General features: G+C 60.4%; 3 protein-coding genes across 8 annotated transcripts; all 3 read left to right on the top strand.

The window, feature by feature from the left end:
* Positions 1–20: 20 nt before the first annotated feature.
* On the top strand, positions 21–4,279 carry NPRL2 (NPR2 like, GATOR1 complex subunit). Its single transcript, XM_075096403.1, has 11 exons — positions 21–218; positions 416–507; positions 1,346–1,514; positions 1,747–1,855; positions 2,178–2,314; positions 2,620–2,717; positions 2,812–2,848; positions 2,992–3,085; positions 3,160–3,277; positions 3,500–3,642; positions 3,904–4,279. The coding sequence occupies exons 1-11, from the start codon at positions 147–149 to the stop codon at positions 3,969–3,971; spliced, it is 1,137 nt and encodes a 378-aa protein (XP_074952504.1). The 5' UTR covers positions 21–146; the 3' UTR covers positions 3,972–4,279.
* On the top strand, positions 4,164–14,930 carry ZMYND10 (zinc finger MYND-type containing 10). Of its 2 annotated transcripts, none has more exons than XM_075096402.1 (12): positions 4,164–4,264; positions 4,945–5,053; positions 5,610–5,726; positions 6,848–6,901; positions 6,996–7,148; positions 9,262–9,350; positions 9,639–9,739; positions 11,123–11,295; positions 11,613–11,738; positions 13,502–13,623; positions 13,826–13,951; positions 14,634–14,930. In XM_075096402.1, the coding sequence occupies exons 1-12, from the start codon at positions 4,164–4,166 to the stop codon at positions 14,716–14,718; spliced, it is 1,356 nt and encodes a 451-aa protein (XP_074952503.1). In that variant the 3' UTR covers positions 14,719–14,930. The 2 variants fall into 2 exon arrangements, with proteins under 2 accessions (XP_074952503.1, XP_074952502.1); XM_075096401.1 differs by lacking the exon at positions 4,164–4,264 and adding an exon at positions 5,346–5,474 and having other exon boundaries at positions 4,328–5,053.
* Positions 14,931–15,962: 1,032 nt separating this feature from the next.
* Positions 15,963–21,357, top strand: RASSF1 (Ras association domain family member 1). Of its 5 annotated transcripts, none has more exons than XM_075096388.1 (6): positions 15,963–16,234; positions 17,201–17,322; positions 19,616–19,720; positions 19,810–20,089; positions 20,771–20,880; positions 20,994–21,357. In XM_075096388.1, the coding sequence occupies exons 1-6, from the start codon at positions 15,979–15,981 to the stop codon at positions 21,138–21,140; spliced, it is 1,020 nt and encodes a 339-aa protein (XP_074952489.1). In that variant the 5' UTR covers positions 15,963–15,978; the 3' UTR covers positions 21,141–21,357. The 5 variants fall into 5 exon arrangements, with proteins under 5 accessions (XP_074952489.1, XP_074952488.1, XP_074952490.1 ...); XM_075096387.1 differs by having other exon boundaries at positions 15,964–16,234; positions 20,771–20,886; XM_075096389.1 differs by lacking the exons at positions 15,963–16,234; positions 17,201–17,322 and adding an exon at positions 17,841–18,497 and having other exon boundaries at positions 20,771–20,886.
* Positions 21,358–21,461: the final 104 nt, after the last annotated feature.

Below are 21,461 nucleotides of genomic sequence, written 5' to 3'. Positions count from 1 at the left end.
GTCGCTCAGGGTCCGCCTTCGCTGGCGCCGCTGTCTGACGCGAGGTCCCTCAGGAGCCTGGGCTCTCGGCGCATACGCATTGCGGGCCACTACTCCGCCGCCGCCGCATCGGGGCTGGGCTGGGGCCTTCCTCGGGCCGTGCCGTCATGGGCGGCAGGATCGAGTGCGTCTTCTTCAGCGAGTTCCATCCCACGCTGGGGCCCAAGATCACCTACCAGGTGTGAGGGGAGTCTGCTCCTGGGCCAGGAGGGGGATCTGAAAGCGCCTAACGGGGGCCGGTACCGGGGCCGGCAGCGCCCATAGGGGAGAACGGCGTGGGGGCAGGGGTGGAGGCTGCTCCCCGCGTCGGGGCATGGGGTAGGCCGGGACTTGGCAGCCGGTTGAGGCTGGAGTGGGGCCTTCTGTGTCGCTGCAGGTCCCGGAGGACTTCATCTCTCGGGAGCTCTTTGACACCATCCAGGTGTATGTCATCACGAAGCCCGAACTGCAGAACAAGCTGATCACCGTGTGAGTGTTGGGAGGCCACCCCATCCTTTCCCCGGGGCCGAGGGGATCCGCTGTCCTTGCCGTGACTGGGCAAGTCTCTGCCGGCGGGAGACAGCGCAGAGCTGTGACAGCAACAGTGTGGTGCTCTGACAGTGCCAGCTCCGGACTCACAGGGATTTCAGTCCCAGTGGTCAGCAGGTTCTTCACGATGCCCACAGTTACCCGTGGGGGGGGCGTCAGTACCTGTTTCTGCAGGTGGCTGGTGCTGCATGTGGTTCTCAAACAACTTGCAGGCCAGCAGAAGTGTTTTGAAGGCTGTAGGGAAAAGGTCTGATGGGCATGGGTTAGCCCAGCAGGAAAGATGCGGGTGACTGCACTGATGTTTGCAGTGGGCTCTATGTCCACCAGTGTGCTGGCTGTGCTGCATGAGGTGGAGTCATCTTTGAGGAGATGCTGAGCAACATACCCATGAAGCCATCCTGCTGTTGTGGCCTGAAACGGTTGGGGGAGAGGAATGGGAAGCAGCAGCCCAGAGTAACCAAGGTCTCTGGTTCCCAAAGAGAGTTGTGCTGGTTTTCAAAGGAGACTTTTCTTCTCTGATGGTTGACTCTTTATTTCCCCCCTTCTTCAGACTGTGTTTTGCACTCTGAGTATTTGGGGATTAGACATCATTTTTTCTGCAAAGCAGAGAAGCCCCCACCTCCAGAGCCAACTGGGAACTAGCCTTGTGCAGGGCTAGTGACGTCCACACAGCATGGTGGTGTCCTCAGGGTGATGGTCGCGAACTCCCAAGGGTTTCTGTGGGGACTGAGCGCTCCCCCTGAGGGCATAGGTGCAGGTTATACTTGTCTTCCCACAGGACAGCCATGGAGAAGAAGCTGATCGGCTGCCCCGTGTGTATTGAGCACAAGAAGTACAGCCGAAATGCTCTGCTCTTCAACCTGGGCTTTGTGTGTGATGCCAGAGCTAAGGCCTGTGCTCTGGAGCCCATAGTGAAGAAGCTGGCTGGCTATCTCACCACCCTCGAGGTGAGGCCCGAGCCAACGTGAGCAGAGGCTGGCTGCCTCGTGATCTGCCCCACAGAGTCACCGGTGTCCTGGCGTGCATCACTGGTCACTGGGCATTTCTTGAGCAGGGGCTAGGTTTACAGTGAGGAGAGGATTGTGCAGGTGAAGTTTAAGGGAGGACAGGATCTGAGATGTGCGATTCTTATGGCCGGTAATGCCGTGGAGAGCTGACTCGATTTTCTGCTCTCTTTAGCTGGAAAGCGGCTTCATCTCCAATGAGGAGAGTAAACAGAAGCTGGTTCCCATCATGACCATCCTGCTGGAGGAGCTGAACGCGAAAGGAAAGTGCACCCTGCCCATAGGTATGGCAGCCACACTGGCCCCAAGCCCAGCAGCAAGGGCAGCAGCATGGCAGGGCAGCGCTGGGAGACAGCTGGGCCATCCCCTGCCTGGGTCAGCTCTGCCTGTGTTGCTCCTGGCAGCTCCTTGCCTGCCTGTACTTGGAGCTGGGGGGCGTCTGAGCCAGCCTTGACCTGGGTGGCTTGACAAACCAGGAGGTATGGGGTTACAGGCCACAAACACCTTCCTCCGCACAGCGTGGTGGTGTCCTGGGCCTGATGGTTGCAAGCTCCCAAGGGAGCAGAGGTTTCTGTGGGGACTGAGCGCTCCCCCTTTCCCGGCCAGATGAGTCAAACACCATCCACCTGAAGGTGATTGAGCAGCGCCCAGACCCCCCCATTGTGCAGGAGTACGATGTCCCCGTCTTCACCCAAGACAAGGATGACTTCTTCAACTCCCAGTGGGATCTCACCACGCAGCAGGTCCGTGTACTTGATTGGGGCAGTATGGTTTGAACAGGATCTGTTTGCAGGCAGCCCGGGGGCAGAGGGGAGTTGGGCTGTCCCAGAGATCATCACATTAATGAGCATGGTTTGGTGCTCCCCTTGCGTTTATGCTCAGGCCTGTGAGCAACCCATAAACCCAATGCGAGGATAAAATGCTGCTGGGGACAGAGCCCACCCATCCCAGCATGCTCCCAGGTGCAGGGGAGTTTCTTGTACTTCGGGGTGATGTCTTGGGCCTCTCTGCCCTCTCCCCTATTAGCTCTTACTTCCTCCCCTCCTAGATCCTGCCCTACATCGATGGCTTTCGGCATGTCCAGAAGATTTCCGCAGAAGCTGACGTGGAGCTGAACTTGGTGCGCATTGCTGTGCAAAACCTGCTGTGAGTGTGTGGAAGGGGGCCTGGCCAGCCTGCAGGAGAGGTGCTGGTGGGTGCTGGCGGAGAGGGTCTCTCATGTTTCCCTGTCCATCTGCAGGTACTACGGGGTCGTCACGCTTGTCTCCATACTCCAGGTGTGTTAGGCCACAGAGCGAGGGGCCGCAAGCGGGATTCAGGCAGCAGCTGTGCCATCGGGGTGGCTGTGTAGGCTGCAATCAGGGCGGGTCTGTTTCTCAGAGCCGTGGCTGAGCAGAGCTGGTTTTCCCTTGCACTCCAGTACTCTAACGTCTACTGCACCACACCAAATGTCCAGGACCTGGTGGATGACAAGTGTCTCCAGGAAGAGTGTCTGTCCTACGTCACCAAACAAGGTGCAGTGACCCTGTGCTGGGCTGCTGATGGAGGCAGAGGGAGAGGGCAGCTGACTCATGACTTGTCCCCACAGGGCACAAGCGAGCCAGCCTCAGGGACGTCTTCCAGCTGTACTGCGGCCTGAGCCCTGGCACGACAGTGCGAGACCTCATCTCCCGCTACACCCTGCAGCTCCAGAGGGTGGACGAGAGGTCAGAGCCAGCACCCTCTTGCTTGGTCCCTGAGAGTGACGGTGACACCAGGGGTGGTGGGGCATATGCGGGGGAGTGAGGAGGGCATACCCAACCCCTGCCTCTGTAGGTAGGGAAACTGAGGCAGTGGTGTGGCATGGTGGCACCAGAAGGGAATGGGGAGAGTTGGGATGTTTGAGGCCTAAGCATCGTGGTCCCAGTGTCTTCCCTCCTCATCCCCAGGAGGCTCATCCAGTTTGGCTTGATGAAGGGCCTTATCCGACGGCTCCAGAAATACCCTGTCAAGGTTGCACGAGATGAGCGGAATCACCCAGCCCGGCTGTACACAGGCTGCCACAGCTATGATGAGATCTGCTGCAAGACCGGTGAGGATCCAGGTTCCACTCTGAAGCTCTCGGGGCTGGTGGAAGGCAGAGGGCTGCCTGTGCGCCCAGGCATGGGCACTGGTTTTGGAGTCTCCCTCACCCCTGTGGGAGCCTTCAAACCGCAGGGAGATGGGACTCTGGGCTGAAATGGGTTTCTAAGCACATGCTGCCAGCCGGAGGAGTTGGGGGAGCGGCCCTGGCCAGCCTCCCCAACACCAGTGCCAGGCACCCCACTCACACCCCACTGCCTGTTCCTCCCAGGCATGAGTTACAAGGAGCTGGATGAGCGCCTGGAGAACGACCCCAACATCATCGTGTGCTGGAAGTGACGGCGGGGATGGCAGCCGGGCCCCGCACCGTGTGTCCCCCAGCGCCTTGCCAGGCCTTCCTGTCGGTGTCGCCGTGGGGGTCCCTGCTGCGCCCCGGCGGCTGCCGGCGCTCCTCCGCGCCGCCAGGGGGCGGCAGAGGCGCCGCCGGCGCCGCTTCCCGCCCCCCCGTTGCCACAGCGACGCGTCGCCGCCATGGCCGCCAGCGGGCCGGCGCCGTTGCTGCTGCCCGCCGAAGCCGAGGCGCTGGTGCGGGCCCTGCGGAGCACCGAGCTGCGAGACGCCGGCGGGCAGGGGTGCCGGGAGCCGCCTTTGCTGGGGGCGGGGGTCTGGAGGGGGAGGGCCCCGGTTCTGGGGTGACAGCACGAAGAAGGGGCTCTAAATTTTGTTTGTCCTCGTTGGGGCTGTGTGAGGTGGGGGACAGGAGGGGTCCCGGTTTGGGGCCTCCCCAGAGGCTCTGGGTGGGTGTAAGGAGTGGTCCCAGGTGGGGGTGGGTGGCATCCACAGAAGGTCTAGGGTAGAGAGGAGGGGTCCCAGTTTTGAGGTGACCCCGGGCGGGGGGCAGAGGGGGCTTCCCAATTCTGGAGCCCTCCTGGAAGGGCTGGGAGAGAGAGGAGGGTCCCTGTGGGGTGGGGGCAGGCAAGGAAGGGTCCAGACCTAGAATGTCCCTAGAGTGTCTGTGTGGGTAGGGGCGAAGGAGAAGAGGACCCCCAGTTTTTGGGTGTCTCATGGTGGGTGTTGCTGGGAGGGCAGTGGGGTTGGGGGTGCCATGGGTGGAGCTGCTGCCCCAGGGAGCATAGGCTCAGAGGACAGTGTGGTGGTTGGGGGTGCCTGGCAGGCTTGGGGCATTTCCTGGGGATGGCAGTGCTGGGAGCAGGTTTTCCTGCATGAGGGACACTCTCCAGGAGTGCAGCAGAGCCCCAAAGCCAGTGGCCAGAGGCCTCCAGCACTGATGTCCATACTGGCTGCCCTGCAGGTGGCTTCAGCAGCATGAGTGTGTGGTGAAGCTCAATATGCATGCCATCCTGAGTGCTTCCACAGGCCAGGAGCATCTCCTTACCGAGCTGCTGGTCACCTATGCCAAGGTGAGCCTCCTTGGGTGCAGGAGTGATCCCCATGCCAGGCATTCAGCCTTGAGCTGGAGTTGTGGACAACATGCAATTTTGGAATAAAATGGTGAAGAATCTGCTGTATTTCCAGGGAAAACATTTGACTGGTGGTTTGATAGTGTTGCTTTTTAAAAAAATTAAAGGTCAAACTGTGGTATTTCTACTTGCTGGTCTCTGGTTCCTCTCTGGAGGTTCCTTTGTTCTCTTTCATGCACCATCCCCTCCGGTTGCGGATCTCTGTCCTATACCTGGGGTGTTGCTGCCTCAGGGCATGCCAGGCTGTCCTGGGACGTGCGGTGCCCTTGTCCTGGCAAGTTCCTTGGGGTCATCTTCCCCCTTTGCAACCCCAGGAGCTCCCTCTGGTCTGTTGGTGAAAAGCTGTTGATTTATGAGCTGGGTGAGTAAAAAGACAGCATGCCCCACGGCTGTCCTCCATGGGATGACTCTGTGTGGCTGAGTGTGAGCAACAAAACTGGTTCCCACTCCAGCACTGGTCTGAAAGGCTTTGCTCCGCTGTCCCTTCCCTGTCTAGATTCCTGTTCTCATTGGGGAGCTGATCTCTGTGGAGATTTGGAAGCACAAGGTCTTTCCCGTGCTGTGCCGGCTAGAGGACTTCAAGCCGAGAAGCACTTTCCCCATCTATGTGGTTGTGAGTAGAGGGGGCAGTGGGAATGAGCCTGGAAATTGGGCGGGCACCACTAAGCTTAAAAATAGGTCTCACCCTGAAAGTCTCAGAGCTAGGATTTCACATCTCACCAGGCTGAGAAGCAGCAGTGGACAGCATGACATAGTGGGAAGTAGTGGGTTTCCCAAGGCAACAAGCCCGTGTCCTTGCCCCCAGGAGGGACAGGGACCTGTTCCCAGGGGAGCTCAGCCCCATGTAGGGCTGCTCCCCTGCCTAATCCTGCTCAGGGTCTTGCCAGAGATGCTGGATGCAGAAAAAGCTGCTTCTGGAGGTGGCTATGCTCCTGGCTGTCAGCTCCCAGTGACTTGGTGCTACCCTGGCTGCTAGGTAGCAACACCTCTGGGGTATTTGCACCTCTGAGCACTGTTTTTTAACTCTGGCACTTCTAACCAGAGGGCTTTCTGAGGTTACGCCTCTGGGTTAAAAAACCAGTGTTTTCTTACCAAGCTCCTGGGTACAGCAGTCCCTTGGACCGTTCTTGGCAAGGAAGCGATCTCAGGAGCTCAGCTTCCATGTGGAGGCATGCAGCCCTTGACCTAAGGGGATCTGCCCAAGGCTTGGAAGTTTTAACCCATTTTCAGTCCAGGGTAACAGCTTGCTGGGGAAAGGTGGTGTCTTCCCTGGGCAGCCATTTGTCTGCAGTGTTGCCTTGAGGCAGTTATCTTGGGACAAAACTGTCTGCCTTGGTCCCAGGGGCCCGAGAGCAGGCCAGCCGTGCAGAGCACTGTCCTGTCTTGAGCAGTGGCTCCATGTCTGTGCCAGGGACTGCAGCTTGCCCAAGGGCTACAGTTGTACTGCCACTGTACTGCAGATACAGAGCCCTGAAGAGTCCCTCCTGGGAAGCATGATTCTCTATCAGCATGTTATAGCCTCACAGGCATATTAACATTAATATTAATATGAATGGCATGGACTGTTCATGGACTTTAAAGATTACATCACTTGTATTTGGCTCTTGGACTTGCATTTGGCCTCAACAACACAAGCAGCTTCTTAGAAGAGCCCTTTTCTGGTCCCATTGCGTGTGTCCTCGGTGCTGGTGACTGCTCTGCTGTTACCTCACTCTTGCAATTTTCTTCCCGCAGCTGCATCATGAAGCCTCCATCATTAACCTCTTGGAAACAGTGTTTTTTTACAAGGTAAGAGGCAAGCTTTCTTCAGTTCAAAGCCCCTGGAGGTGGAAAGCCATGGCTGTGGGAGCAGGCCCTCTATGAAACTCTTATCATTGTGAAGGAGATCTGCGAGTCAGCAGAGGACAGCATTCTGGATTTAATTGATTATTGCCACCGAAAACTAACCCTGCTCGCAGCTCGGAGTACCAATGGACAGACAGCGACCCCAGTGGAGCTTCATCCCAAGGATCTGGCCAGCTCCTCATCCATGCAGGTGAGGAGAAAGTCCTGTAGCTCATTGGGGACACATGTGATGGAGGATATGGGCAGCCTGAAGGGGCACAGAGGGCTCTTCCCATGGACAACCCCTTGGCTGCAACCCCAGCACATCATGCCCATCTATGCCAGCAGCTTGGTTCTGCTCACGGCTGCACCCACCTCCCTCCACCCCACTTCCGCCATCTTCTTCTGCACACCCATCCACAAGTTGTGCTTCTGCCCTCTGATGTAACAGTGCCAGCTTGAGGCTTCCTGCAGGACATGATCTGAGCTCTGAGGGGGGGACACTGGAGAGTTGACAGGCAAAATATTTAGTACAGGGGTTTTGGCCATTTGCCGTTGCTCTTGAAAGCTGTGTGGGTATGTCTCCTTGGAGCTTGTGAAACCACCTTAGCTCAGGCTGCTGGTGGAGCCAGCCAGGGTTAACCCTGAGAGGGCTCCTTCCCTAAATCAATGTATGATATGACTAGGAATTATCCTAATGTGTTTCCCCCAACTTCCTTGGCTCTCAGAAATACCTCCTCTCTGTGCTGGTTTGGGCCAGCAGCGAGCCCAGAGCTGTTCCCAGTCAGGTGTTCCTGGGCTGCCGCACGCACCTTCCAAGTGTGGGAGCTCTCTTTGCTTCTGGTGCTTCTCAGCACCTTGAATTTTCTTCTTAAACTGCATACATCACGAGGAATGCCTGGAGAAGTGGGGTTAAAGTGATAGCCTGCAAACTTGGCTGTACCTCCCTGTGTTGCCTCTATCCTTTGGCTTGTTGCCTGAGCACGTGCTCCTGTTCCAGAAAAGGGAAGGAAGTGGAGGGCTCCAGAGCATAATAGGGATGTTTTCCAGGAAATGTTTTCCCAGCTGGGGAGGGGAAGGAGGTGTCTCTGTTAGTACTTTGACATGGCCCAAGTCAAAAACCCAATATTTTCTAGCTAATAGGGTTCTAAAAAGCGCTCATCTGCCAAGGAGCCTGGTTTCCTCTGATTCATTCCAGCCCCTCTTGACTCTATATACAATAACGCCCTATGAAAAAGCTGTTCCTGCCCTCTCCTGTGATGTGGAGCCTGTTGTCCTTCATGACTGTGTATGGTGGTAACCCCTGGAGCAGGACCTGCTCTGCTGTCCCTCAGAAGCACAGGCAAAAGATAGTCGCTGCCTGAAGGTAGCAGAGAAGAGATCTGGATACCAGGAGCAGCCGTAGGAAACAGCCTCAGTGGGGGAGTTTGGAGAGGGAGGGGAGGGAAGAGCCCATAAGGCTGTCTTAGTAGCATGTGAGGCACCAGCATGAGGGGTGCAGAGCTTCTTGCCACAGGAATTTGGAAGGGAACTGTTGCAGTGGCACTTGAGTGAAATATGAGTTGCTGAGGTCAGTGCCCTGCACACAAAGATGTGAGCTGCTGAGCATCTGGGGCTGGAGAGGAGAAGCTCTGCCTGGGCCAGGGAGCAGGACTTGGCACCTCTCAGCCTAGCCATCCCAATGGTCTTGAAAGAGGCTGAGTCAGAAGGTGGTCAGGCTGTTACCCCGAGCACATGGGGGATGAACAGGGCGTCCATGCTGCCTGGGAAGGGAAGGAGGTTGGGTGGCTGGAGAGTGTGGCATAGCTGGGGGCTGGGATAACCACAGGCAGATATTCTAGCTGGCTGTGCACAAGTTGGAGGGAAGAGACAGATCCAGGATGGGGTGGATGTAGGACTGCAGTTGCGCCAGGGCCAAATTTCTCCCTCCTCCTCTTCTGCTTCCTCTGCTGACCATGCAGCTTCCCCGTCCCTCAGCCTCACAGATCTCTGCAGTGCCACGGGCCACAGGATGATCCCAGAAAGGGAGAGAGGACCAGGCTGGGACTGGCCTCTTTCAGGGGGTGTCCCTGTGCAGGGGCACTGCTGCTGATAGGCCCCCATGACCTGTTAAGGGCAGGGAGATGAGGGACAAGCAACAGTGGGCTACAAGCACTGGCAAACAGGCAGCACTGGCACAGTCGCGTTGAGAAGCAGAGTTTGTTTTGCAGGGCTCTGGTTTCCTTCCCAGTCTGTGGTTACCAATGTGCAGCCAACAGGCTGCATCCCTGCAGCTCCTGGTAAATGGGGCCTAAAATCCCAAGGCTGTGCTTGTCCCTCTGCAGGAGCTACAGCAGCAGGCAGAGACAATGGAGTTTGAAATTTCCCTGAAAGCCCTGTCCGTGCTGCGGTTCATCACCGATCAGGTGGAGAGGTAGGTGCCCAGGAGCAGCAGAGGACATGCACCAAGCTCTCCAGCTGAGATTCCCTTGGGGCCACAGTGTGTGCCTGCACCCCTTGTAGCAGCTGGCTGTATCCATGGTGGCAGTGGCACTGCACCCTGGGAGACAAACACAGCAGCACTCCACCCCACTCCATGGTACTCCTGGGACCCCAGATCACTTTTTTTTTTCCTGCCTCTCCCAGTTGCCTCAGGGAGCATTTGTATCTGTTCTGGCATTTGTCCGCAAGTGCCATTTCACCCTTTCTGTCGTACCTCCAGTCTGCCCCTGAGCGCGCTGACACGGATGCTGAACACCCACAACCTGCCCTGCCTCTTTGTTGAGCTGGTAGAGCATTGCCCCTGGAGCTGCCGTGAAGCAGGTACCAATCGTGCCCTGTGGTACCTGGGGCACCGTGGTGGTGTGCTGGGACCTGCATCCACTGACAGGTTTGCTGCAGGAGCCCTTGCAGAAAGCTGCTCCACTTCTACTCTCCCCTCTGGCCTCCTCCCCTTGCTCCTCACCAGTGCTCCCTGTCTGAAGCTGTTCAGCTTGAAAAGCAGCTGCAGCCCAGCTGGGCTGGGGACCCAGCAGTGCTCCCAAAAGCCAATCCTCACACAGAGCTATATGTCTTCTGAGCTGATCATGGCCAGGACAGGAGCAGGAGCATAGCATTTCTGCCAGCCCCACCTGCTCCTCTGAGGAGTCTTGTCCTGGACATAGAAGGACCAGAGTGCCAATCTGAGCCTGTCTGCACCTCTCTCGGACAGCACTAAGAGCTGGAGCCAGACATGGGCTCTCCCAGGCAACAAACCCATTGCTCTGAAGCTGCTGGTCATTGAGCTTTGCTCTTGCTGAAGGCCTCTGATCAGGTCGTGCCCATCAGCTGTCACCAGTGCCATCAGCCCTGCCTCCTGCTCCTCTGCAGCCAGGTGTGCCCCCCTCCAGCCCCTCAGCTTCCCCACTGCCTGCCTCTGAACAGTGGTGGGACACAGCCTGGGACGTAGGAACACACACTCACATCTGCAGCCCAGCACCAGGGGTGTTGTGGCACAGGCAAGGGAGGAAGAGGTGTGGGAAGCATGCAGTTCTGTGGCTGCCATAAGGAGCACAGCTGGATGTGGGAGCTTTCCTCCTTCCTCTGGCCAGGAAATGCATCCCTTCTCTTCACCTGTGTGCTTGGGGTGTCAGAGGGAGCTTTGATCCAGGGCCCTGAGAGAGGGACTAGAAAGAAACGAGTGCAAAGGCATTTCCAGGCTGTGCAGACGCAGGGTTACATTCCCCTGCACCCCCCAAGGCAGCACAGTAGCTCCTGGAGCTTGCTTTGTCACTTCTGTTATATTCATGCTACTTCTGGCTTTCACTGGCAGAACCTCCAGAAGAGCATGTATTTGGCCATTCTGATACCCCAAAACATGCCTTTCCAGCCTCTCTGTTGCTACAGCATGGGCTTCTCCACCATCTACCAGTGCTCTACACTCCTGGCCAAGTACAAAGGGAGATATCACAGGGATCTTTCATTCCTGCCACGGCCTTATTTTTTGTAACAAATGTTCATTATGCTTTTAGTGCTTTCTAATATATTGTCTCAGTACCAAGAAGGCTGCTAAGCTGAGCAAAGGGGTGGGGGAACTGAGGCAGGCAGAAGCAGAGGGGCATGCCTGTGGTGGAGTGAGGAAGTGACCAGAGGGCAGCATCCCCACATTTGGGCTTCCCTCAGGCAGTGCTGTCTCTCCCTGGAGCCGCGTGTTCTTCTGTCTCTCAGGCACGCTCAAGAAATTTGAGAACGGCACATGGCACGTGGTGCCTCCTGAAGACCAGATGAAGATAACCAAACTCGATGGGCAGGTATGGCTTGCCCTCCTCAACCTGCTGCTCAGCCCTGAATGCCAGCGCAAATACCACTTCAACAGCTTCAACAAGAGCCAGCTCCTCAAGGTAGGACTCCACAGCATAGACCCCGCACGCTGTGGACCCCACAGCGCAGAGTAGGACCTTGCCAGCACTAGGCACCTCTGGGCATCTCTCCCCATCCTCACTGTGGGCTCCTGGGAGCCAGTGGTGGGACAGCAGTGGGGTCTGTTGCTGTGCAGCAACAGCAGAGCTTGTGATTGCAAGTGTACCTCATGGGACTCCCATGGGCCACTCTGCCAGTGCCCCACAAATCTCTGTCCTTGCCATGCTGCTTCCCCAGCTCTGGGTCCCTTGTCCTGACCTCTCTTTGTCTGCCCTTCTCTTCCCCTCTGTGGCCACAGCTCTGTACGTTCCTGACGGATGTCCTCATTGACCAGCTGCCCAATCTGGTGGAGTTGCAGAGATTTCTGAGCTACCTTGCAGTGACAGAGCCAGCTCCCCCAAAAAAGGATCTCATCCTGGAGCAGGTATCCTGTGGCTCTTCCTCCACCTCTCCAGCTGCTCTGGTTTAAGCCTGATAGCTTCCTACACCCTTTTCTTCCCACCAAGCTCGGTTCTGGAGAGGTGGTGCCCTGGTAAAGCAGCCAACCATCCATTTCACAGTTACACCCTTATTGCCAGCAAAGGTGTCCATGCCTTGTCCTGCCTCTGCAGTGGCCAAGCAGTTGCAGCTAAAGGCATAAATGCTGAGTTATAAACAGCTCTCCAGACTGCACTGAGTCCCCGGGGTGGAGGCTGCATGGGGCAGAGACAACCCCTGGCTTGTTTTGACAATTAACTCTTTATTTAACATTTATCAGTGTTTTCCTACTGAATTCTGGACTCCCCAGGGAAAAGTCCTCTTTTATAGTCCTGGCCCAGGGCTGCTTGCCACACTGCCTAGGGAGGGATGCCATGGTCTGGTGATAGAGGCTGGAGTCAAACTGGTCCAAGCTGATGTTTGGGGCTTGGGAGCTGGGCCTTGAGGGTCTTCAAACAGCGTGAGGTTCTTGGGATTTTTAATTCATGCAGTGCTAATCTATGGAGAAAACTGTTTCTACTGCCTTCTCATGAGCTGATGGGAGAAACTGGGGGGGTGTGGGGGGGGCAGGTCTGCAAAGAGAGCTGGGAAATGCTGGGAGAGCAGAGGCTCTTCCCCACTGCTGGAGGCTCCCACGCTGCTTCCCAGGGCAGATGAGTAGTTTGGGCAGCAGCTGCTGGGGCTGTGTGGAGGGGGAGCATGCTTCCCCCTGTGCAGCTGGCCGCGTGGCCCAGGAGGAGGATGATGTGCCCTGGCTGGAGCTGGCTGCAGTTGAGCTGAAGGCATGGCCCGTGCCAGGAGCTGGGACTAGGGAAGGCTGCAGACCAGCAAGTCAAGCTGACAGCGTTGGGGATGGCAGCAGGGTGGAGGTGGTTATGGATTTGCTCCACGTGCCTCAACTGCCAGTGTGTCATGGGACAGGCAGCTGCTGTGCTGGGGACCTTGTCTAGCCCTCGCTGCCCTTCTCCATAGCTCTGCTTTTGTGCTGCTGCTGCTCCTGCCTCCGCCAAGGGCTGGGGCTGAGCCCAGCGGGTGGGCAGGAGGAGCCAGCTGGAAGCACACACATGGGCTTCCTGCTCTGCCCAGAAAGCAGTGAACTCACTCCTTGTCACTGAGCCAAGATGAGGAAAGGTCTTTTTTCCATTCGGCTGCTCCCAAAGCAGCTTCCTCCTCTTCCAGGCCTGGCTATTTTTACTCTGCTGGAAAAGGCAGTGCTGTTTGAAGCAGCATCGTCCTCTCCAGAGCCTGAACTCCATGCACTGCTCTTGGCTAGTGCTTTCCCTTTTGCACCGGCCAGCCCTTCCCTGGGTGTTCATCTTCAGGGAAGTGACGAGTGGAAAAATCTGCTCAGGCAAACGGCTCCAGAGCACGGGGTTCATGCCACTGCCAGCATACAGGGTGTTGAGATCCCAGGGCTTTCTGTTTGTGAGTCCAGGCCTTGGGGCTGAACTCTCACTCCCAACCAGACCCTGAAGGTTTGGCTTTATTTCACCTGAAAGCTCATTGGCGAGAGGATCTGTCCCTTCCATGTACCCAAAAGCACACCCTCACTCCCCGTGCCTTTGCCTCTGCATGTGCTGCTTCCGCTTGCCCTCCTGGGGGGGTGCGCTCCTCATGCCCGCAGTCAGCCATCCCCACAAATGCCCCTGTATCCAGCACATTTGATCGGGCTGTGAGCACCCCTTCATCCTGCTCTGCCTCTCCCATCAGGTTCCTGTCATCTGGGGCCACATCCTCAAGAAAAACATGGGGAAGTGGGAAGCCATTGCCAAGCACCAGGTGAAGTGTGTGTTCAGCCCCACTGAGGAGGATCTGAAGCTCCAGGCACAGAGGTAAGGCCCTGGCACATGCACACAGGATGCCCAGTGGAGCCAGTACCCCCATTAGCAGGGTATGGAGCTCAGCAATGGGAGGATCGAAGGGTCTGTGGCACTGGCTGGGCATGTCCCCTCAGTGGAAGAGTGCAGCAGGGACAGCTCGCTGCATGTCGGTAGTTCTCTGTGAGCAGCCTTGTCCCCTCTCTGCCTACCACAGGTGGGCACAGACCTATAGCCTGGACACGATGGAGGCTTTGGCCCCTGACAAGCCCCGCTGCAGTGTGTGTGGCATGGAGGCAGCCAAGCGGTGCTCTCGCTGCCGGAATGAGTGGTACTGCACACGGTAAGGGAGCCCTGCCGCCCCTTCGTGTCTGCTGCAGCCCCCGCAGTGCCCCGTGCTCCCCAGAGCACCACAGACCTCACCAGAGGATGCCGTGAAAGAGGCAAGGGAAGCCAGGGGTCCCACTGCTGCTCAGCATTGCAGGCTCTCTGTTTGCCACATACCTCTCTGAGTTTTATGGTGGGGCTGATGTGCCAGGATGCTGGTAGAAGAGATGCGTTGAGTGTTGTGTTGCCACTGCCAGGTGCTGAGCTTCCTATCCACGTGTCTGCCAGCCTGCACTGACAGCAGCGATGGGCTGGGTTTCCCATGGTGACACTGTCTCCCTCCCTTGCACCTTGGTGGGGCAGGGTTGGGGAGAAAAACACCCATGGCTCTTTGAGTGCAGGTGATGGACTGGGATGTGGCAGCTGGGATGGTGGCAGTAAATTAAATCTTCTCTGGTCCTGAGCCATATGGTAAGGTCTGTTGTTAAACTGTCTTAGGCCCTAGAACTGGGGGACGCATCTACCTCCCTGTTGAGCTAATGCTTGGCCATGCCAGTGCCTGGAGCAATGTGGTGCTGGGGTTTGTCCTTGTCACTGGTTCACTCTGGGGGTGGGTGTGGCCCCACTGTGTCCCTGCTTGAGCTGCAGGTCCCCTGCTTTGCAGCAAAGCCCCTGAGCAGTGGCCTTGCCCTCTGCAGGGCATGCCAGGTCCAGCACTGGCAGAAGCACAAGGCTGCCTGCGACTTGATGGCTGGGGCGCCAAGGAGAACGGACAACCCATAAGAAAAGCAGTGACTGGTATCTGACCTGTGCCTCGGCAAGGCAGAAGCTCCTCCTGCGTGCAGCCCAGCAACCGGAGAGGAGAAGCCAGCAAAGGCCACTTCTCCCTGCTCCCAGCCCCGGGTGGTGCTGGCTGGGCTCATCCTCTTGTCTCCCACCTCTGTGCTACACAGCCTTCTCCAATAAATTTCCTTGTGCACCCCACTGCTGCTTGGTTCCTGCTTTTTTTATCATAGCTGAAGATGCTACACCACTTCCTCCCCTCCCTTGCACCTAGGGAGAGAGGTGTGTGCCTGGTTTTCCCCTCTGCAACAACAGAGATGCCAGAGAACCCAAAAAAGGAGCCAATAAGGTTGTGCTTACCAGAAGAGCCAAGTCCTCTGCAGTCAAGGCACGTGAGCCAGGGGAGGGAAGGAGGCGAGAAGGCCTCCGTGCTGCCTCTTATCTTTTGGCCACCATCATCAGAGCAGTGGGGGGTGGTGGAGGATGTGGTTAGCACGAGCACCTCGCTCTGAGAAAGCAGATGACTTTCTCGGGTGTTCATCATCAGCCATCTTGCAAGGTTGATTCTCCCTACCTCTCCTCTCAGCTGATGTGACATTAGCACCGAGGGCTTTGCCCCCTGCCCACCAGCATCTCTCTGCAGGAGCTGTTGGTGTTGCTGGAACCACTGTGCATCTCTTGTTCCCATGGGGCACCTGAGACACCCACACACACCCCTCAAAACAGGCTTTGCACCCGTGCTGCTGCTGCAGGAGCCACGACATTGGGCAGGAAACTATCTTTGTCCAGCTGTGGGCCTAACTGAGCAGCCCAGGCTGCAGCTGAGCCTGGGCTGCTTGGCTAGGGCTGTGGCTGGCCTGAGCACAGAGGCTCTCCGGGGGAGCTTTGGCTGCTTCTCGCCTGCTGCTGGAGGTTGCCCCAGACTGCTTCCATGCTGGGAAACTGAGGCACGGAGCAAGCCTTGCCCCGGTCCTGGGAGAGGTGGTGGAGAGCGCGGGGCTGCTGGAGCGGGGCCCCCCTTCCCCGGCAGCGGCTCTAGGAGCCTCATCCCCGCCTCCAGCCCGCCCCGCCGGGCTTGCCGGGACCGGGGCCGGCGGTCGGGACCCCGGGGCGCTGCGCGGCTCCGTCCACCACCCTCGCTCCTGCCTCAGTTTCCCCCGCTGTGCCCGGACGGGGCGGCCCCTCCCGGTCCCCGCCCCGGCCCCATCCCCGGTGCCGGCCCCCGTCCCGCCGCCTCGCAGCGCCCGCGGCCGCCGGGCCATGGAGCTCATCGAGCTGCGGGAGCTGCAGCCGGAGCCGCGGCCGGGCCGGGGCCGCCTGGAGCGGACCAACGCCTTGCGCATCAGCCCGGCCCGCCGGCCCGGCACCGGCTCCGGAGCACACCCCGACCCGCGGCTGACGGCGGCACCGGGCGCCGGGCACCGCTTCGAGCCGCGGCGACGCGGGCTCCACACCTGGTGCGACCTCTGCGGGGACTTCGTCTGGGGAGGCGGCAGGAAGAGCCTCCAGTGCCGCCGTGAGTACCGCGCCCCGGGCCTCCCGCCACCGGGCCCCCCCACCGGGCACCGGGCATCCCGCCACCGGCCACCTCCACCGGGCATCCCGCCACTAAGCACCAGGCATCCCACCAACAGGCATGCCGCCTCCGGGCACCCCCATGAGGCACTGGGCATCCCACTACTGGGCACTGAGCATCCCACCACAGGGCATCCTGGTAATGGGCACGCCTACTGGGCACCGGGTGTCCTATGACTGGTCCTGTCACCAGGCACCCACACTGGACGCTGAGCATCCACGTACTGGGCACCTGCACTGGGTACAGGCATCCCAGCACTGGGCACCCACACCAGGCACTGAGTGTCCCCATACTGGGCATGGGCATCCAGCACTGGACACCCACACCAGGCACTGAGTGCTCCCATACTGGGCACCTGCACTGGGCACAGGCATCCCCGTACTGGGCACCTGCACCAGGCACGGGTATCTCAGTACCAATTGCCCCCACTGGGTATCAGGCACCCTGGTGCCAGACCGAGTACTGGGCACATGCACCAGGCCTCCAGGCACCAGACACCCCCACTGGGCACTGGACATCCCAGTATCAGACACCCACACCAGGCACTGGGCAGCCTGGTACCATGTACACCCACCAGGTCCTGGCCATCCTGATACCAGGCACTGGGCACCCCAGTACTGGGCACTGAGCATCCCAGCCATCAGGCACCCACTCTGGCCAGCCCAGTCTGGGACCACAGGCATGGCAGTACCTGCCAGCAGCACAGCAGGGCACCCTGTCCCACGTGGTGCTGCCCCTTGGGCCCCCAGCACCAGCACAGCATGGGCGGGCAGCCGGCACCTGGCACCGGTACTGGCACCACACACCAGCCCTTGCCCCACTGGGCACCAGTGCCCTCCCTGGCACAGTTGCTGACCCTGACACTCAGCACCACAGTGGTGACACTGGTCCTGTCCCCATCCCCAGACTGCAGGTTCACCTGTCACTACCGGTGCCGGGCCCTGGTGCGGCTGGACTGCAGCGGCCCCCCGGGTGCTGGTGATGAGGATGATGGCACCGAGCAGGAGCTGGAGAAGGACACCAACGTGGTAGGGCCTGGCCCGTGTCTGCGAGGGAGGGTGTGGGCAGGGGCGGTGGCCGACCTGGGGGCTGCCCGGACTGCGGGTGGTTGTGCCATGCTGTGCTGTGTGAGGGCATGTCACATCATGCCAGGCTGTGCTGTGCCACGCTGTGCCACGCTGCGCCGTGGCAAGCGTGCTGGGCTTTGCTATGCCATGCCAGGCTGTGCCGAGCCTTGCTGGGCTGGGCTGCATGAGGCTGTGCCACGCCAGGCTGTGCCGAGCGATGCCATGCTGTGCTGTGTCATGCCAAGCTGCGTTAGGCCAGACTGTGTTGCACCGGGCTGGGCTGGGCAGTGCTGTGCCAGGCTGGGCTGTGCGGTGCCGAGCCGAGTCGGGCTGCACCGCACCGTGCCGTGCCCAGGCCGTGCTGGTCGGGCCGGGCAGGGGCGCACGCGGGTCTGGGCGGGCGGCGCTGGGCGCGGGTGAAATCACCGCCGGAAGCAGGCCGGCGCCGCGCCGCCCCCGGCCCGCGTCAGCCCCAAGGCGGGCGGGGCCGGGCCGGGCCGCCGGGGCCGGGAGCGGGGAAGGGAAGGGGACCGCCCTGCGCCGAGCCGGGAACGGGACGGGGATCGCGATAGGCGCCGACCTGTGACCGGGCTGAGTCCAACCGGGACAGGATCGCGATAGGCACCGCGCTGAGCCGAGCTGTGACCGGGCTGAGCCCAACCGGGACAGGATCACGATAGGGAAGCCGGGACCGGGACCTCGATAGGGACCGGGCGGAGCCGAGCAGAGCAGAGCCGCGGCGAGGACCGGGACTGAGTTGAGCCGGGATAGGGACCGGGACCGGGTGGAGACGAGTCGGGACGAGGACCGGGCTGAGCCGAGCCGGGACCGGACTGAGCCGGGCCCCAGCCCGGGGGCCGGCCGGGCTGGCGCGGGGTCGGGTATCCCTGTGTGCCCGCGGGCTCGGAGGGGCCGCGGGGCGGGCCGTGGCCGCCGCCGTGCCCGTGCCCGGGGTGGGGGTCGGCGGGGCCGGGGGCTGCGGAGCAGGGGCACTGGCGCTGCGGCGGGGCGGCGCGGGGGGCACGGGGGGCAGCACGGCCAGCAGTGGCTACTGCAGCCAGGAGGACTCCGACTCCGAGCCCGAGCTCTTCTACACCGCCCGCACCTCCCTCGGCCGCCGCCCGCGCCGCCGCCAGGTCGGTTCCCGGGCCGCTGGCCGTGACGTCATGGGGGGCGAGGTGACGTCAGCCGGGGGAGCGCACCCTCTCGGGGCTGGGTGCTGGGGGGGCGGCAGGCGAGGGTGGGCTTGGTGCGAGGCCAGTTGTCACGCCGCTGTGGGGAAGGCAGGGGGTGATTGTGGCCCTGCCGTGGGGCACGCGTGGGGTGAGTGCACTTTTGCTGTGGGACAAGAGTGGGGCTGAGCATGGCCCTGCTGTGGGGTAGGTTGGCCCTGTCCGGTTGGATGTGGCACTGTGGGGCAAGTGAAGCGGCAGTGGGGTGAGCGGGGCTTTGCCGCCTGGCATGGCCACCCCATGGCCTTCCGGGGCTGGAGTTGCTCCCGAAGGAGGTGAAGGACAATGCTTGGGGCTGCTGGGGTGAGCTGTCTCCAGGGCAGCCTCTCAGCTGTCCTCTTCTTGTAGGGACCCCGAGCAGGGTCTGGTGGCACCCACATGCCATGGTGTGACTATCGTGGCTGGGAGCCCCAGGTGCTCCCAACCCTGTGGCACCATGGTGACACATGCAGCACTGCATGGCAGCTCCACAGCCCCATGTAAATACTTATTAGTGGGTGCCGGTGGCAGGGACGCCAAGCCAGAACACCTGGGTTCCCCCTTTGCGGGGCTGGCACTTTGAAGCAGGGTGCCAGCAGCACAGGTGGCCCTGCCCTCCTGCCCTGAATCCCCAGGCATCCCCACAGGCGCCCAGCCTGCCCCGCCGCCCCGGTGCCGGGCTGGCGGCTGCCGGTCCTCTGCCTCAGGGGCATGTCTCTGATTTGGGGTGCTGGGAGGGATGCCTGGCCCCAGGGTGTCTTAGTGGTGGGTTCACCCAACCCTGTGGTCTCAGGGATTGGTGGGGGTGGGTGGCTGGTGGTGGTGCTGGTGTCCTTGGAGCAGGGCTGGGGCCACGGTGAGCTCAGCTGTGCTTACCCAGCATGGCCCAGCTCAACACCAGCCGGGCTGATGCAACCCTGTGCAACCGCCTGTGAGTGTGTCAGCCGGTGTTTGAGGGCGGGCTGGGGGGTGGCGGGATGCCAGGGAGGGTGGAGGGGTCTCCCTCAGCTGCAGTGCCACTCAGCCAGGACACTGTCGTGCAGGATGAGCCTAGTGAGTGGGAGAAGGCAGAGCTGGACCAGGTGCAGGTGGAGCAGCGGATCAAGGAGTACAACAGCCAGATCAACAGCAATCTTTTCATGAGCCTGGTATGGGGCTGGTGTGGGGCTGCGGGAGGGGCTGGGGGGGCCCTGCCATGGTCCTACTCACACACACACCCCTCCCCGCTGTCTCCCAGAACAAGGATGGCTCCTACACTGGCTTCATCAAGGTGCAGCTGAAGCTGGTGCGTCCTGTCTCAGTGCCGGCCACCAAGCGGGCAGGGCGGCCGGGGCCACGAGCCCAGGGGGTGAAGCGCCGCACGTCCTTCTACCTGCCCAAGGGGACCGTCAAACACCTGCACATCTTCTCTCACACCCGTGCCAGCGAGGTCATTGACGCCCTCCTCCGCAAATTCACTGTTGTCGACAACCCCCGCAAGTTCGCCCTCTTTGAGAGGTCTGAGAAGGATGAGCAAGGTAGCACCCTGGGCAGTCCTGTCCCTGTAGCAGTGATGTGTCCCCATGGTTGCAGCTTCCCCATGGTGGCAGCATTCCCATAGCAGTGGCATCCCGTGTGGTGGTCGTGTCCCCACAGTGGTTGTGTCCCCTGTGGTGTCAGCGTCCCTGTGGCAGTGGTGTCCCCAATGGTGGCGGCATCCATGTGGTAGTGGTGTCCCCCAGGCGGTGGTGTCCCCCATGGTGGCAGCATCCTCGTGGTAGTTGTGTCCCCCATGGCGGTGGTATCTTCCCTGGCAGCAGTGTCCCCATGGTGGCAGCTTGGCCTGGGCAGCAGCATCACCCTGGTGGCAGCATCCCTGTTGCAGTGGTATCTCCCTTGGTGGCAGTGACCCCAGTGGCGGGGGGGCTGTCCTCCATGGCAGCAGGGGCCCCTGTGGCAGCAGTGTCCCCTATGGTGATGTCCACGTGGTGGCAGCATCCCCATGGCAGTAGCATGCCCATAGTGGCAGTGTCCCCTGTCACTATGGGCGTGTCCCCCATGGGAGGGATTCCCTCCGTGGTGGTGATGTCCCCGTAGTGGCAGCATCCCTGTGGTAGTAGCATCCCTGTAGCAGCAGTGTCCCCTGTGGTAGTGATGTCCCCATAGCAGCGGTGTCCCTGTCGGGACATAACCCTTGTGACATGTGGCCACTGTTGCAGTGTACCTGCGGAAGCTGGCCGACGATGAGCAGCCCCTGCGGCTGCGGCTGCTGGCTGGTCCCAGCGAGAAGGTGCTCAGCTTCGTCCTGAAGGAGAACGAGACTGGGGAGGTGAACGTGAGTGTGGGGATGGGGAGGGGACTGGCACCCACACCCCCTGGGGGATGCGGCCATGCCGGAGGGATGCCATGTCCCCGTTGCGATGGCAGCTCATGTGCCCACAGTGGGATGCCTTCACGCTTCCAGAGCTGCACAACTTCCTGCGCATCCTGCAGCGGGAGGAGGAAGAGCACGTGCGCCAGCTGCGGCACCGCTACGCCTGCTGCCGCCAGAAGATGCAGGAGGCGCTGGCCACGCGCACGCCGGGATGACCGTGCTGCCCATGCCTGTAGCCAAGCGATGTGCTGGGACCCTTGCCTGCCGGCGGGTGGGGGTACTGGGGTGGGGGGGAGCGGGGTACCCCGGGACCCACTGGGCTATTGCAGCCCCCATGGGGCTGGCCTGGGGAGTGGGTGTCCCTCTGGGGAGCGAGTGTCCCTGGGGGGAAGCAAGGTGTTGAGCACCAATAAAGGTATCTGGGTGACGAGGCCTGACCTGCAGTATGTCCTTGGCGGGGAGGGCTGGGGTGAGACGACGATGACCCACCGGTTCCCGCACGTGGTGCGGGGCAGCAGCGGGACTCGAACCGGAGG

The sequence above is a fragment of the Phalacrocorax aristotelis genome, chromosome 6 (assembly GCF_949628215.1).
Source record: "Phalacrocorax aristotelis chromosome 6, bGulAri2.1, whole genome shotgun sequence".
In the NCBI taxonomy this organism is placed as follows: domain Eukaryota; kingdom Metazoa; phylum Chordata; class Aves; order Suliformes; family Phalacrocoracidae; genus Phalacrocorax; species Phalacrocorax aristotelis.
This window is presented reverse-complemented; position numbering and strand designations above follow the sequence as displayed.